Genomic DNA, 15,449 nt, shown 5'->3' on the forward strand with positions numbered 1-15,449 from the left:
CAATTACTCCATAGTAAAATCAAATTAGTTTAATCAAATTTATTGCTTCCTAGTAAGGTAACTCTAAATATGCTAATTACATGCCAGTGAATAAGGTTATTATAGATTAACAATATAGCCTGTAAGTCTTTCCCCCCCCAATTTAGCCAGCTTTAAAAGTCTACAATAGCATCTTTAAAGTTCACTCACTGTACCAAAAAAACCTACTTGTGACGATGAATTCTGGGTTCTTGACAGAACATTGACATTATTAACTGCAGTAAAATTGCTATGGGATCCTGGTTCTGTGCGTTGCAAAGCAAATTCTTCAAATTTAGTTCTTTCTCCTGCCATGGAAGAACCATTGAGAATGTCATACATTAAATGTGACTGGTAGGTAAGAGAATTTTTATTTTGCTAGTTAGATAATATGGGATTCCTTAGCTGCTTATTGATTTTTGTTTTTAATGTTTCAAAACCAAGGAAATGAAAAAAATCTTACCCATAGTTGTGCACAGTTGCCATCTTCTGGGGTATTTGACTTTTTATTGCGTATACATTTAGGGGTTCCTGTTCTGGCTCACTGGTAACAAACCCAACTAGTATCCATGAGGAATCAGGTTCAATTCCAGACCTCACTCAGTGGGTCAAGGATCTGACATTGCTATAAGCTGTGGTGTACGTCACAGACACAGCTCAGATCCTACATGGCTGTAGCTGTGGCATAGCCTGCAGCTGCAGCTCTGATTTGACCCCTAGCCTGGGAGCTTCCATATACTGCAAGTGTGGCCTGAAAAAGAAAAAAGAATATATATTTAGATGTTTGATCCTCTAAGACTTAACTGTTAATTTTCTTTACTTTTTTTTTTTTTTTTTTTTTTTTTTTTTTTTTTTTTTTGGTTGTGCAGCATATGGGAGTTCCTGGGCCAGGATCCACTGCACTGGGCTGAGGATGGAACCTATGCCTCAACAGTGCCCAGAGACAATGCCAGATCCTTAACCCACTGTGCCATTTCCTTTATCTTTTCCTATCTTTGATTTTGTAATTTGGGGGAGATTTCCTTAACTTGATCTTTTTACTTTTGACTTGAAAAGTTTTCTCCTATTAAAGTATTGATTTCTAAAAGTTATTGTTCTCTTCATTTTTTTGTTGCATCTTACTTCAGGAATGAATTTTTTTTCTCAGGATATTGATTAGAAGTTTACTTCTAGCTTCGTTATTTCCTATTTCTTCTGTGTTCTCTTCCATTTGTTTTGCTTCTCTACTTGTGAGTATAGTTTATTTATGTGCTGCCCTTGTTTATCTTACTTTAGTACAGATCTTGAAAAATATTTTCCTGTGTAGTAAATTTTTTTTTTTTGCCTTTTTTTTTTTTTTAGGGCCGCACCTATGGCATATGGAGATTCCCAGGCTAGGGGTCAAATCAGAGCTGCGGTGCTGGCCCAAATCACAGCCACAGCAATGCTAGATCTGAGCTGCATCTGTGACCTACACCACAGCTCACAGCAACGCTGGATCCTTAACCTGCGGAGTAAGGCCAGGGATTGAACCCGCAACCTCATGGTTCCTAGTCGGATTCATTTCCACTGCGCCACAATAGGAACTCCCTTGTATAGTAAAATTTAATACACAGACTGTATTGTCCAATTGTTTAAAAATATCCTTCTGGCTAGTAACTTCCTCTGGTCAGTATCCACATGTTGAAATTGGTTGTCTCCTAGGTCTACTGTAATCTACAAGAGTTCATTGCTCATGACACTGACTTGACTTGTTAAAGAGACTAGACCAGTGTCCTGCACTTCAGAGTTGTCTAGTTACTTCTTTGTAGTATAGCATTTTACTTGTTCTTCTGTCCCTGTATTTCTATCAAAGTTAGATCTCTCAATTTAAGAGACACAGATCTTCCTATATTTGGTAAACCTGTATGAAAGTTTCTCAAAAGCTAGGTGACTCTTGGTTATCTTAAGATTAAGGCACCAAAAAGCATAATAAAATCTCTGGATGTAGGTGGGAGTTTGTTAATTTTGTGCCACACTAGTTAATCAGGTAGTGACTTGGTCAGTTATGGTGGGATTTCTAGAGACTATAGTGGTAAATATGTTAAATCCTTCGTGTATAGTACATATTGCATGTAAACAGTTTTTAATTTATTGGGTATATTGACATACTACACCTAGGAAACACTTGACTAATATATATAGTGTTATATATCCACTGGAACAGTGAATAAAAATAGAGTATACAGATAATTTGTTATTTAATATACATCTTTCCAGTTAAGTTTCTTTTTTTAATCATTATCTGCAATAACTATTGAAACTGTTGTCCCAAATCCCCTTCACAAACCCAGTTTATATTACTATCGGAGTTCTAATTTCAGAGATTTCTCCATTGATCATCTTGGAACTATAAGTTCCTGAGGAATTGAACTGGGTTTTTGAGTTACCTTAGATGAATCCCATCCGATTTCTCAAATTTCTGAGGAAGCTTCATTGAATTAACACCTTGATGATAGTACTGGAAATGATAATAAATCTCTAAAAGGCAATATATTTTGAGTCTAGAACACAATCTTAGAGTCTCTAAGTCCTGTCCAGGAGGACAGTTATTAGAAGATAACTACTGGGAAACACAGGAAGGAAATTGTTAACTGCCATGAAGTAGATGGATTCCCAGTCCACAGATAGTTCTGAATTGACTACATGTACATGGAGTTTAATGCTCATAGAACCATGGATGTTGTGTAACGGGTGACTTCTGGATCATAACTTCCATGAGGAAGAGGGTCTTGGGAGATTAGAATTTTTTCAGTTTTTAGTACTAGTGCTCATGTCCTCATTACCTACCTAATGCTGTTTCACTCAAGTGTCTTTTCTTTCTTCCCTGTAACAGCTGTGCAGAAGATTCTGACCTTATTTGAGGCTTGCATATCGGAGAATATCCATTTCTCCATTGATTCAGAGAAGGATTATGTACTAAGAAAAAAGGAAACGTCAAGTTTTAGTTGCTTAACACAAACATACTGTTCTGAACATTTTAATCTGTTTTTACTTATAACATTGAATATATTAATATATCAGTTCAAAATTAAAATTACATAGAATGAAATAAATACATACCAAGATGAAATACTGCTAAATTGAAAATAACCAGAATAAAATTCATTAAGCCATCTTCAGCGTAGTTCTCATCATGGCTCAGTGGTAACAAACCTAACTAGTACCCATGTGGATATGGGTTCGATCCCTGGCCTTGCGCAGTCGGTCAGGGATCTGGCATTGTCATGAGCTGTGGTGTAGGTTGCAGACACAGCTCGGATCTGGTGTTGCTATAGCTGTGGTGTAGGCTTACAGCTGTAGCTCCAATTCAGTCCTTAGCCTGGGAACTTCCATATGCCATGGGTCCAGCCCTAAGAAGCCAAAAAAAAAAAAAACTTTCAGTTTTCTATTGTTGCTATTTAAAGAGGAAAGGTGATCTGTTCTCACAGTTTCTAAATTACAAAATTTACAAATTTTTTTCAGATCTGAATAGGATCTGGGTCCTTAAGTTAGTTCCTGCTCACCCTTAAATCTGGGAATAACTCAGAATTAAGTAACTGGGATCTTTTGAGACCAAGGACCAGATTTCATCAATCTCTTGACATGGCTATTCTTTCACATTTTTTTTTCTTTTTTTGGCCACGGTGTGCAGTGGCTTGATATGGGATTTCACTTCCCAGACGAAGGAACAAAGCCGGCTACAGGAGCGAAAGTGCCTAATCCTAACCACTAGGCCACCAAGGAATTCCCACTTTGATTTTTGTTTTGGCTGTACCAATGGCCTATGCAAGTTCCCAGGCTAGGAACTGAATCTGGACTGCAGCTATAACACTGGATTTTTAACCCACTATGCCAGGCTGGAGACAAATTGCAGCAAACCAAGCCAATGCAGTGACAGTGCTGGATCCTTAACCCACTGGGCCACAAGGGAACACCCTTTGACGTTTTTAAAGTAATGGATTATTTAAAACTTAAGTCACTCAATACTTTGTGCCTAAGTTGTCTTACCCGTAAAATAGATCAAGCAGCTAAGCATGGGATTATGAGGACTGAGTGAGTTCCTGTGATAGTCATTAGAAGGATATCTGACATAAGTATATATTAGTTTTATCATGATTTTTTTCCACCTGAACCCCGTATTTCCAATACTAGATTAATAACCTAATTGGCTTCTTTTTTGGGATGTTTGGAGATTGGAGGAAGGAAAGGAAAAAATACAGGCTGAAGTGCCAAATCCTCAACAACAAAAAAAAGGGTATAGCATACCAACAGTGGCCAGATTTTAAGATGACAAAGCACCCTAAAAGTAATAAAATTTTTATACATAGACACATGCATGGATCTGCACATTTACATCCACATTAGCATCCAAAATGTGAGTTTTTAAGTAGAGCAGAATGTGTGAGGAAATCTCTAAAAGCATAATGAAATTTGAAGAGCAAACTGCAAATGCACGTAGGAAAGTACTGCCACAAAAATGTCATGACTGTCAAAGGGGCACCAGGCCTGGAGGAAAGAAACTAGGAGCAGGACAACTCCCTGCAGCAGCTGATAGAATGACTGCATGCCAGCCTCTCAGCAGAGGCCTTGAGGCTAGAGCAGAGAAATGGATGGGTGAACAGAGGAGGCAATGCCCAAGGGTCCTCACTTGGAAATGTCCTGCCCATCTGTAACCACCTCTGAAAACAGTGCAAATTTTACCTCTTCCATGAAAAGGATCCCATAAAAAGCTGCGGCAGAACAGTCTTAACAGTGAATATCTACTTTAAAGATGAGAATACAATCAAGACTCCAAAAATCTGAATACCAACAGTGTAAATAAAGAAGAGGTACGAAAACAAATGGAAGAGCCATTTCAAGAAACCGTTAATGGGTTTACAGAATATGGATTTACAGATCTTCAAAATAACTAACATTGCCAAGAAAAACAGGCAAAAGTCCTCTCCAGAGAGCCCTCAGAAATGGGAAGTATATTGTTCAGATTTAAAAACAAAATCATCACTGGCCTCAGTAACAGAATGGACAAAGCTAAAAATCAACAGCATTGGGTTGGAAGAGTTAATTTTGCAAGTCAAAGGAATGGAGTAATGAACATATGAGGGGATAAAAAGGACAAACTAGAATTGGGTAACAGGAGAGAACAGAATGAATGGGAGGCAATATTTGAGGAAATGACAGCCAAACTTTTTTTCACACAATATTAACCCTAAGATTTCAATAACTTGAGTGGCAAAGAAAATGAGAAAAATGGAGTTACTGCTGTGGCTCGGCAGTAGCGAACCCTACTAAGAAACATGAGGATGCAGGTTCAATCTCTGGCCTTGCTCAGTGGGTTAAAGATCCTGCATTGCCTTGACCTGTGGTGTAGGCTGCAGACTCAGCTTGGATCTGTCATTGCTGTGGCTGTGGTGTAGGCTGGTGGCTACGGCTCCGATTTGACCCCTAACCTGGGAACTTACATATGTGGCACATACAGCCCTAAAAAGTAAAACACAAAAAAATGTGGAAAAAAACACTATGAATCACTACCAGAGATAGGAAAATAAGGTTACTGTGAAGGAATGAAAATTAGACTGACATAAAGCAAAAGCAGATGCAGGAGAAAAAAAACACTGACTTTTTTTTGGCTGCCCCTGCAGCATGTGCAAGTTCCTGGGCCAGGAATCAAACCTGCACTACAGCAAACTGAGCTCCTGCTGCAGTGACAACACTTAACCTGCTGTACCACAAAGGAAATCCATCAGTGACTTTTTATTTATTTATTGTCTTTTTGCCATTTCTTGGGCCGCTCCCTCGGCATATGGAGCCAGAGCCACAGCAATGCAGGATCCAAGCCGCGTCTGCAACCTACACCACAGCTCACAGCAACGCTGGAATGTCAACCCACTGAGCAAGGCTAGGGATCGAACCCGCAACCTCGTGGTTCCTAATCGGATTCGTTAACCACTGTGCCACGACGGGAACTCCCATCAGTGACTTTTTAAAGCGTTCATGGAAAACAGTAAACAGAATTCTAAGATGGCCCCCAAGATTTCCTAACCATCTAAGAAAAAGAATGCAAGAGTTCCTGTTGTGGCTCACTGGTAACAAACCTGACTCGGATCCATGAGGACATGGGTTCAATCCCTGGCCTTGCTCAGTGGGTTAAGGATCTTGCGTTGTCATGAGCTCTGGTTAGGTCACAGACACAGCTCAGTCTCTGGTATAGGCTGGCAGCTGCAGCTCTGATTTGACCCCTAGCCCAGGAACTTCCATATGCCGTGGGTCCAGCCCTAAAAAGACACACACAAAAAGGAAAAGTATGCAGAAAAATGTAAATAGTAAAATAAGATCAGACATAATTCTAAACCCATTTTTTAAAAGGGATAACTAGAATTGTGAGGGGTATTTTCTTTTTAGGGCTGCACCTGCTACATATGGACGTTCCCAGGCTGGGGTCAAATCAGAGCTGCAGCTGCCAGCCTACAACCACAGCCACAGCAACATTGGATCTGAGCGTCCTCCATGACTTACTCCACAGCTTGTGACAACCCTGGGTCCTTAACCCACTGAGAAGCCAGGGATGGAACCCGTGTCCTCAGGGACACTGTGCCAGGTTCTTAACCTGCTGAGCCACAACAGGAACTCTGAGAGTTAGGTTTTAAACTATATATGTACCTGGCACATGTTCACTTTTGTTCCCTAGAGTATTTTAAAGCGAATTCTGGAAATTCAACCCATCTCTTCTAAAAGAACTCACCTTCCTTGTCTTGTAAAAAAGCACATCAAACTTTCTGAGGAAAACTTAACCTTTGCTTTTTATTGAATTTTACTCAAAAGTTTTCTTTATACTTTTCCCCTTTTATGTAATTTCTGGTGTCTTCTAAGGAGGCTGCAATGGCACTCTTGAAATAGAGGGAAATACATGGCAATTCAGAGTATAACTCACACATTCTCTTAACCTGTCCTAATTATTATAACCCTCCCAACCTTTCAGTTCTTGCTTGCCCAAATCCTCTCCTAAATTCCATCCTAAAGTACATCTTGAGGAGTTCCCTGGTGGCCTAGTGGTTAAGAATTCAGCATTGTCATTGCTGTGGCACAAGTTTGATCCCCGGCATAGCAATAAAATAAACTAAAATACATCTTGATCCAGTATCTCTCCTGTCCTCCTTCCTTCCATTTTTTTTTTTCTTCTGGCCATGCCTGGGGCATGTGGAAATTCCTGGGCCAGGGATTGAACCGAAGCTACAGCAGTGACAATGTTGGATTCTTAACCCACTGAGCCACTGGGGAACATCCCTTCCCTTTCACTCACACATTTAATAACTTTCTAGAGAGTTGGTTACATGCCAGGCACTGTGTTGTATGTTGGGGACACAAGAGTAAGCAAAAACAGGCATGATCCCTGCCCCAATGTAGTTTATAGGCCTCTCAAAACCTGCAAGTACTTGTGTGCTAGAACACAGTCCTATTGATTGGAGATAATGAGTAGGGACAGCTAGTAAGAGAGCTCTAGGAAAACCTTCCCCAGATGAAGTGATAGATTACAAATATGAACAGAAACAGCTGATGAATAGTAAGGGGAAGGGAGAAAATGGCAGAAAGGCACAAGGCACCAGGGGACAGAACAGACTGGACAATTGAACTGAAGCGAGGTGGGGCAGAGAATGGAAGCATGGTGGAAAAGAACCATGAACAGGTAGGAGAGTTCCTCTATTTTAGAATATTCTGTCTGTCAAATATTTTAAAGAATGAGGGTGGGGAGCAGGTGTGATGTAATTAGATATACTTTTCGAAAAGAAAACTTGCTACAGGGACTAGAGAGAAAAATCGATTAGACTATTTCAGCAGTAAGAAATAGTCATTAAGAAATAGTCATTAAGAAATATTCATTAAGGAGTTCCCGTCGTGGTGCAGTGGTTAACGAATCCGACTAGGAACCATGAGGTTGCAGGTTCGATCCCTGCCCTTGCTCAGTGGGTTAACGATCCGGCGTTGCCGTGAGCTGTGGTGTAGGTTGCAGACGCGGCTCGGATCCCGAGTTGCTGTGGCTCTGACGTAGGCCGGTGGCTACAGCTGCAATTCGACCCCTAGCCTGGTAACCTCCATATGCAGCCCTAGAAAAGGCAAAAAGACAAAAAAAAAAAAAAAAAGAAAGAAATAGTCATTAAGATGGACTGTGGAAGTGGTAGAAATATAGGGGAAAGTCTGAGGGATAAGATCACACCGACAATGTGGATTAGATATGAGGAAGTGGTAAAGAAGCCTGAGCCCTAGGGTTGTGTGGGTTTTAGTGCTACCGTTACTCTCTCATCTGCCCACTCAAAAGTAATAAACTTTATTTTGACATAATTTTAGACTTATAGAAACCTTGAAACAATACAAAGAAGTTCTATAGACCTTTTATTCAGATTCCCCAAATGATAAACATTGGCTTTACCTTTCTGACCTCTAGTGAAATTAAAGTACTAATATGATACCTCTCTACTTTAAAAATGTCAATATGGATTTTTCAAAAACAAGGACTTTTTTTTTTTTGCTTTTTAGGGCAGCATCTGCAGCATATGGAGGTTCCCAGGCTAGGGGTCTAATCGGAGCTACAGCTGCCAGCCTACACCACAGCCACAGCAACGCCAGATCCGAGCTGTGTCTGCAGTCTACACCACAGCTCATGGCAATGCTGGGTCCTTAACCCACTGAGCGAGCCCAGGGATTGAACCTGAAACGTCATGGTTCCTAATTGAATTTGTTTCTGCTGTGCCACAATGGCCACTCCCAAGAACATTCTCTTCAACAGCCACACAACGAATGAAAACTATTAGCTAACAATAGAACTTATTCACATTTCACCAATTATTCCTATAATGTTCTTTACAGAAGATGCTGATCACTCTGCATTCAGTTGACAGGTCTCTTTAAAGTTTTCTAATATTTGAAATAGTTCCATTGTCTTGTCTTTCGTGACTTTAAATATTTTGATGAGTATAGGCCCTTAAATTGGCTTTGGTATTTCCTCTCAATTAGCAACTAATCAATTCTTCGATTTGTTTTTTCCCTATTTTCTTGTTACTTGAAGTCAGTAGTTCTGTCATAATTGCCAACTAATGTACAGTACAGAATAAATCAAGGCACACAAACATCTGTTTACCTCCACAGAATTTATCCTACAAGAACACCGAGGCTGTCTGTATATACTTGAACACATTATATTATTTCATGGGTTCATGACAAGGTATGTGTTTCCATTTTAAAGCTTGTTACTTAATATGCCAACAGTATTTTAACCATCTAGGACCTTGTTAGAAATATAGTATCTTAGACTCCATTCTCAACTTACTGAATCAGAATCTGTATTCTAACAATATCCTCCCCTCAACCCGCCCAAGTAATCTGCACATTAAAGTTTGAGAAACAATAATTTACTTTTCCTCTAAACTCCAGTTAAGTGTTTAAAACTACACTTGGCATCACCATCTTTCTGGAGTTCCTCTTTTTGCCTTATCCCCAACACATTTAACCTCTCTTCCTCTGCCTTCTGCTGGGCAGAGTTATATACTCTCTTTTCATTTTAGAATATTTTTTATTATGTCTGTACCCATAACATAATTTAATAGTCATGTGTGTGTCTGCTTCTCCAGCACATAATTTTTTTGGTTTCCTGTGATTCACTTTTGATTTTTTAGCACTTAACTATCTACTTGACACAGAGTATGTGCTCAATAAATGGTGGATTCTGGTTTTATTTAATTCTGTAGAAAATAAAATTAATACCAGCTATTTAAGACAGATACTTATATAGGATGAGACCTAGTTAATGCTAAATTATTCTGGTTGGGAGTGAAAGGGAATGAGGAAAACAGAGGAAAGATTGAAATACAAAAAAATTACTGCACTGATTTGCCGAATGATACTGCAAAATTCAATTCAAATGTCTTCCATTTCTAGCTTTTAATTTCCCATCACGAACATGTCATTACATTATTGATCCATCACTATTAATTTTGTGCCTAACAATTATACTGCCCTATTTTTTAAAGTCAGATAATAATAGAGCAATATTAGAAGAAATATATAATCACCTAATTTTTGCATATTCCCTTTCAGTCATATACATACATTTCATATTTATATTTCAAATGTAGTAATTTTTACTTGAAAATATGTAAGTTTGTTTTTTGGGGTCTTTTTTTTTCTGTCTTTTTAGGACCACACAACAGCATATGGAAGTTCCCGGGCTAGGGGTCAAATTGGAACTGTAGCCGCCAGCCTACACCACAGCCGCAGCAAAGTGGGATCCAAGCTGTGTCGGTGACTTACATCAGAGCTCACCGACAATGCCGGATCATAACCCACTGAGCGAGGCCAGGGATCCAACGTGCGTCCTCATGGATACCAGTCAGATTCGTTTCCACTGAGCCACAAAGGGAACTCCATAAGCATGTTTTTCTTAATCTGATAACTCACTCTTTTTTTTTTTTTTGGCCATACTTGCAGCGTAAAGTTCCTAGGCCAGGGATCAAACCTGTGCCACAGCAGCAACCCAAGCCACTGAAGTGACAATGCCAGATCCTTAACCTGCTGAGCTACAAGGGAACCCTTTATTGTTATTTTTTCACATGATTGCCTAACATTTCTCTGATTAACTCTTCCCTAGCTGTTGGAGTTAGTTATCATTTTAATATTATTTGTATTCTGGACATTCTTTTTTTAAAAAAATATCTTTTTAGGGCTGCATCTGTCCAGGCCAGGTTTGCGTCGAATCAGAGCTGTAGCCGCTGGCCTAGGCCACATCCATAGCAACACCAGATCTGAGCCATGTCTGCAACCTACAGCTCATGGCAATGATAACGTGGATCCTTAATCCACTGTGCGATGCCAGGGATCAAACCTGTGCCTTCATGGATACTAGTCAGATTTCATTCCCCTAGCCATGATGGTAACTCCATATTCTGGACATTCTTAATCATCTTCATGCATACAATTTTTAATTAAAAAATTTGTCTCAGGACACAAGCAGTTATATCATGAAAAGTACCTGTACTTCTTGAATCTTTTTTTCCCTAAGCACAGACAATTGTTCTGTGTTCTTAGTCATTTTTTTCTTTCTCTAACTTTTTTGCTGTAGAAAAATTTCAAGGAACAAAAATGGAAAATAAAATAATGAACTCCCCTGTACTTATCATTCAGCATCAAGAATGCTGGTGACCAATCTCGTTTTCTTTCTCTCCTACCAACTTTTTGTTGCTGGAATATTTTAAAGCACATCCCAGACACTGTATCTTATCTACATATATCAGTTTGAATCTCTAATAAATTAACATAAAATGGGTGTGTTTTTATGTAACCACCATTACATCTTATAAAATTTTCAATTCATTAATATCCAACAGCCAGTCCATACTCAAATTTCTCTGTCTCAAAAAGTGTGTGTGTGTGTAGAGCTGAGCTGTTTGAATTGGGATCACCAAAAGGCCCACATGTTGCATTTAGTTGATGTAAGTATAAGCATTTTTACATGGTTATAATTATACCAAACACAGAAGTAAAACTTTTGTCCTTTTATACACTTAACATTCTTTGATAAATGTTTCCATCCTTAGATGAACTATTAAGATATTTTTATTCTTTTTTTTTTTTTCTGCTTTTTAGGGCCACACCTGCGACATATGGAGGTTCCTAGGCTAGGGGTCCAATTGGAGCTACAGCTGCCAGTATACGCCACAGCCACAGCAACACAGGATCCGAGCCCTGTCTGCAACCTACACCACAGCTCGCAGCAACGCCAGATTCTTAACCCACTGAGCAAGGCCAGGGATCGAACCTGCAACCTCATGGTTTCTAGTTGGATTTGTTTCTGCTGCGCCACAACGGGAACTCTGAGATATTTTTTAAAGTTGTATATTCCATTGTCTTAGACAGTTAGCCATATTTATACTGTGCTCTTCAAACTGTTTTTAATTTTTCATTACCACAATAATGTTGACAAATATATTTGTGAATAAAGGTAGTTTCATATGTAGGATTAGACTAGGTTCTTGGAAAGGGATATACTGAGTCAGAATACAGAGTTAACAGTTTAGTAAACATTTATTGTGAATGAGTTCAGTTTTTTTTCTCAATGAGCTTATAAAAAATGTATAGTTTAAAACCTTGTAACGCATTTCACTGTACTTCCCAAAATGTTTGTATCAATTAACTGTACCTAAAATATTTACAGGTCCTGTTCTCACTACAGTCTTGCCAGAATTGATGATTACAATGTTTAATATTAATATTATGTGGGAGTTCCCATCGTGGCACAGCAGAAACGAATCCTACTAGGAACCATGAAGTTGTGGATTCAATCCCTGGCCTCACTCAGTGGGTTAAGAATCTGGTGTTGACGTGAGCTGTGGAGTAGGTCGAAGACACCGCTGGGATCTGGCGTTGCTGTGGCTGTGGCATAGGCTGGCAGCTGTAGCTCCGATTGGACCCCTCGCCTGGGAACTTCTGTATGATGTGAGTGTGGCTCTAAAAAGCAAAAGAAAAAAAAAAATAATATAATGTGAAAAAGAAGAAACATTCAGTCTGGTGTCTGGCATAAGACTACTCAGTAAATGTTAGCTATTATCATTTTCATTTTTATCATTGAATTCATCCAGATTTTCTAATTCTTTTAGGACATCCCTTTAAAACAGTTAACCCTTTAATCCATCTGGAATGTTTTGTTTTGTTTTTTTCTTTTTAGGGCTGCACCTGTGGCATATGGAAGTTCCTGGGCTAGGGATCGAACTGGAGCTACAGCTGCCAGCCTATGCCACAGCCACAGCAATACCAGATCCAAGCCGCATCTGTGACCCATGCCACAGCTTAGGGCAACGCTGGATCCTTAACCTACTAAGCAAGGCCAGGATAGAACCTGCATCCTCATAGATATTAGTCAGATCCTTAACCCACTATGCCACAATGGGAACTCCTGGAATGTATTTTAATTTTCATCCATTTTAAATTTGTTTTAATGTGCTGCATGAGGCAGAGATCTCATTTTATTTTTCCAAAAAGTCTTTACTTAATGCCACTGATTACAGAACAAGTTAGTTGTTTAAAGCGTGGACTCTGAGCCAGACTACTTAAGATTCGAATCCTGCCTCTACCACCGTGCAACTGTAATTTGGGAAAAAATTAGTCAAGGGGAAAAATAATCATAATACCTACCTTACAGGGTTTTACAAGATGAAAGCAATTAACAGACATAAAGACAAAGTTCTTCAACAGTACTGTACTGGCATATATAAGGAATTCATATGAATTGTTCCACACTAATGAAAAGTATTACTCTTATAACAAATCCTTGGGTCTGTCTCTAGGTTTTTTATTTAGTTCCCTTAGCCTGGCTTTCATCACTACTGCAATATTTTAATGATTATGGCTTATATTTTGATACTTGATGCCTCCTTACTGATCTTTAAAAAACTTTATTTGCTATTCAACATTTTCTTTCTGAAATAAACTTCAGAATAACTTTGCTCCAAAAGAAGAATACCTCTGGTTCTGATTAGAATTATATCATAAGGTAATTTGAAGAAGCTCCCATTGTGGCGCAGCAGAAATGAATCCTACTAGTAAACATGAGGTTGTGGGTTCGATACCTGGCCTCACTCAGTGAGTTAAGGATCTGGCATGGCTGTGAGCTGTGGTATAGGTCACAGATGCAGCTCAGATCCTGTGTTGCTGTGGCTGTGGCTGGCAGCTGTAGATCCAATTGGACGCCTAGCCTGGGAACCTCCATATGCCATGGGTGCGGCCCTTAAAAAAAAAAAGTGAAAACCAAAAATAAATTAATTTGGAGAAAAATGACATCTTATAAGTTATAAAATGGTCTTCTAACAGGAACAAGGTATATCTCTCTGTATATGCATACACTCTTATGTTCTTCAGGAAACTTTTGAAGTTTTCTACATGCAATTCCTTGTTGAGTTTAATCCTAGATGTTTTATATTTTCATTGTCAGTATGACCAGGATAATTTATTCTTTTACAAATTCTAACTTGTTATTACTGGTATTTATAAAAGCTACTGATTTTTATAAGTATAACTAAAAGTCTGCGACCTTTTAGAACTCCAATTCTAACAGACGTTCAGATGATTCTTGAGTTTTTGAAGTAGATGATGATTTCATCTGGATATAATTTATCTTAGTTCATGTGACTTTCTGATGTTGAGAAAAATTTATTCAGATACATGATATGAAATGAGCATATAAACAAACTTTTTACCCCCAAAGACTAGCAATACTGTTTATTGAATATTTGTCTACTTTCTTATTACTTTTCAATTCTTCCATTATATAATAAAGAATAGGCTATGTAGTCTGCTTCATGGATCTACTTTTGTAATGTTAGTAAAGTGGGATCTATGTCAATAATTATAGATTTTTGTTATATTTCCATATGTGATTGGACTAGACTCTATTTTTCCCAGAAATTCCTTTTATATTTTGCTTCCCAATGGGTTTTATAATTATTTTATTAAGTTAACCAAATCCTTTTAGAACTTCAAGATACATTGCATTAAACATAAACCAGGAAGAAGTGATATCCTTATAATTCTTAGCATCCAGCTGTGCTGTCTCTATTTAAATTTCCCTTTATCAATAATATTTCATAATTTTCATTCAGTAAATACCATACTTTCTTATTAGGATTACTCCTGTGTATTTTCTATTTGTATGTGTGTGTGTGATTTGTGAAAAGTGAATATTAAAAATTAAGGATTTACATTTATTCCTTTGTTAAATTTTATTTCCTTAGCAAAAGTAATTAAGTATATGAGAGATGTAAATGGAATATAAAATACAAGATTTGTAAATGACATACCAGGTGATGGAGTTATGATAGAGTCTCCTACAAATTTATTTTCAGCAAGATCTCCTTTTATTTCAGTCTTTTTTAACAATGTTTCAAAGTGAAAATGAAGAGGCACATCTGAAAAAATAAAGCAAAAACAGCATTTTCAGTGAATATCACTGCTTGCAGGCTCCAATATAAAAACTGCTTTCTTTCTATAAATAGCACGTAAAGTTAGAAAACTAGGAAAGGCTTGAAAAATCACAGCTATTAGAAATGGTAAGATATTCTTTCCAAGCGTTATCATTGGTATTTTGGAAATTACTGTACATACTAAACAAATAATGCTAAAGATGAACAATTTCATAAACTAAAATAGTACATAAGATGAACAAAATTATAAATATTAAACATGGAATTCCCATCATGGCTCATGGAAACCAATTGACTAGCATCAATGAAGACACAGGTTTGATCCCTGGCCTCGCTCAGTGGGTTAAGGATCTGTCATTGCCGTGAGCTGTGGTGTAGGTCACAGATGCGGCTCAGATCTGGCATTGCTGTGGCTGTGGCGTAGGCCAGCAGCTATAGCTCTGATTTGACCCCTAGCCTAGGAAACTCCAT

At 38.3% G+C, this 15,449-nt stretch overlaps 1 protein-coding gene across 1 annotated transcript in view; it reads right to left on the minus strand.

Moving 5' to 3' along the window:
• Positions 1 to 15,449, minus strand: part of KANSL1L (KAT8 regulatory NSL complex subunit 1 like) — a 161,100-nt gene that overhangs the window by 7,314 nt on the left and 138,337 nt on the right. The window contains 3 exon segments of the mRNA XM_005672154.3: positions 208 to 326; positions 2,827 to 2,955; positions 14,856 to 14,963. Of these exon segments, the coding sequence (XP_005672211.2) occupies positions 208 to 326; positions 2,827 to 2,955; positions 14,856 to 14,963 (356 nt within the window).

This window comes from Sus scrofa, chromosome 15 (assembly GCF_000003025.6).
Source record: "Sus scrofa isolate TJ Tabasco breed Duroc chromosome 15, Sscrofa11.1, whole genome shotgun sequence".
Lineage (NCBI taxonomy): Eukaryota > Metazoa > Chordata > Mammalia > Artiodactyla > Suidae > Sus > Sus scrofa.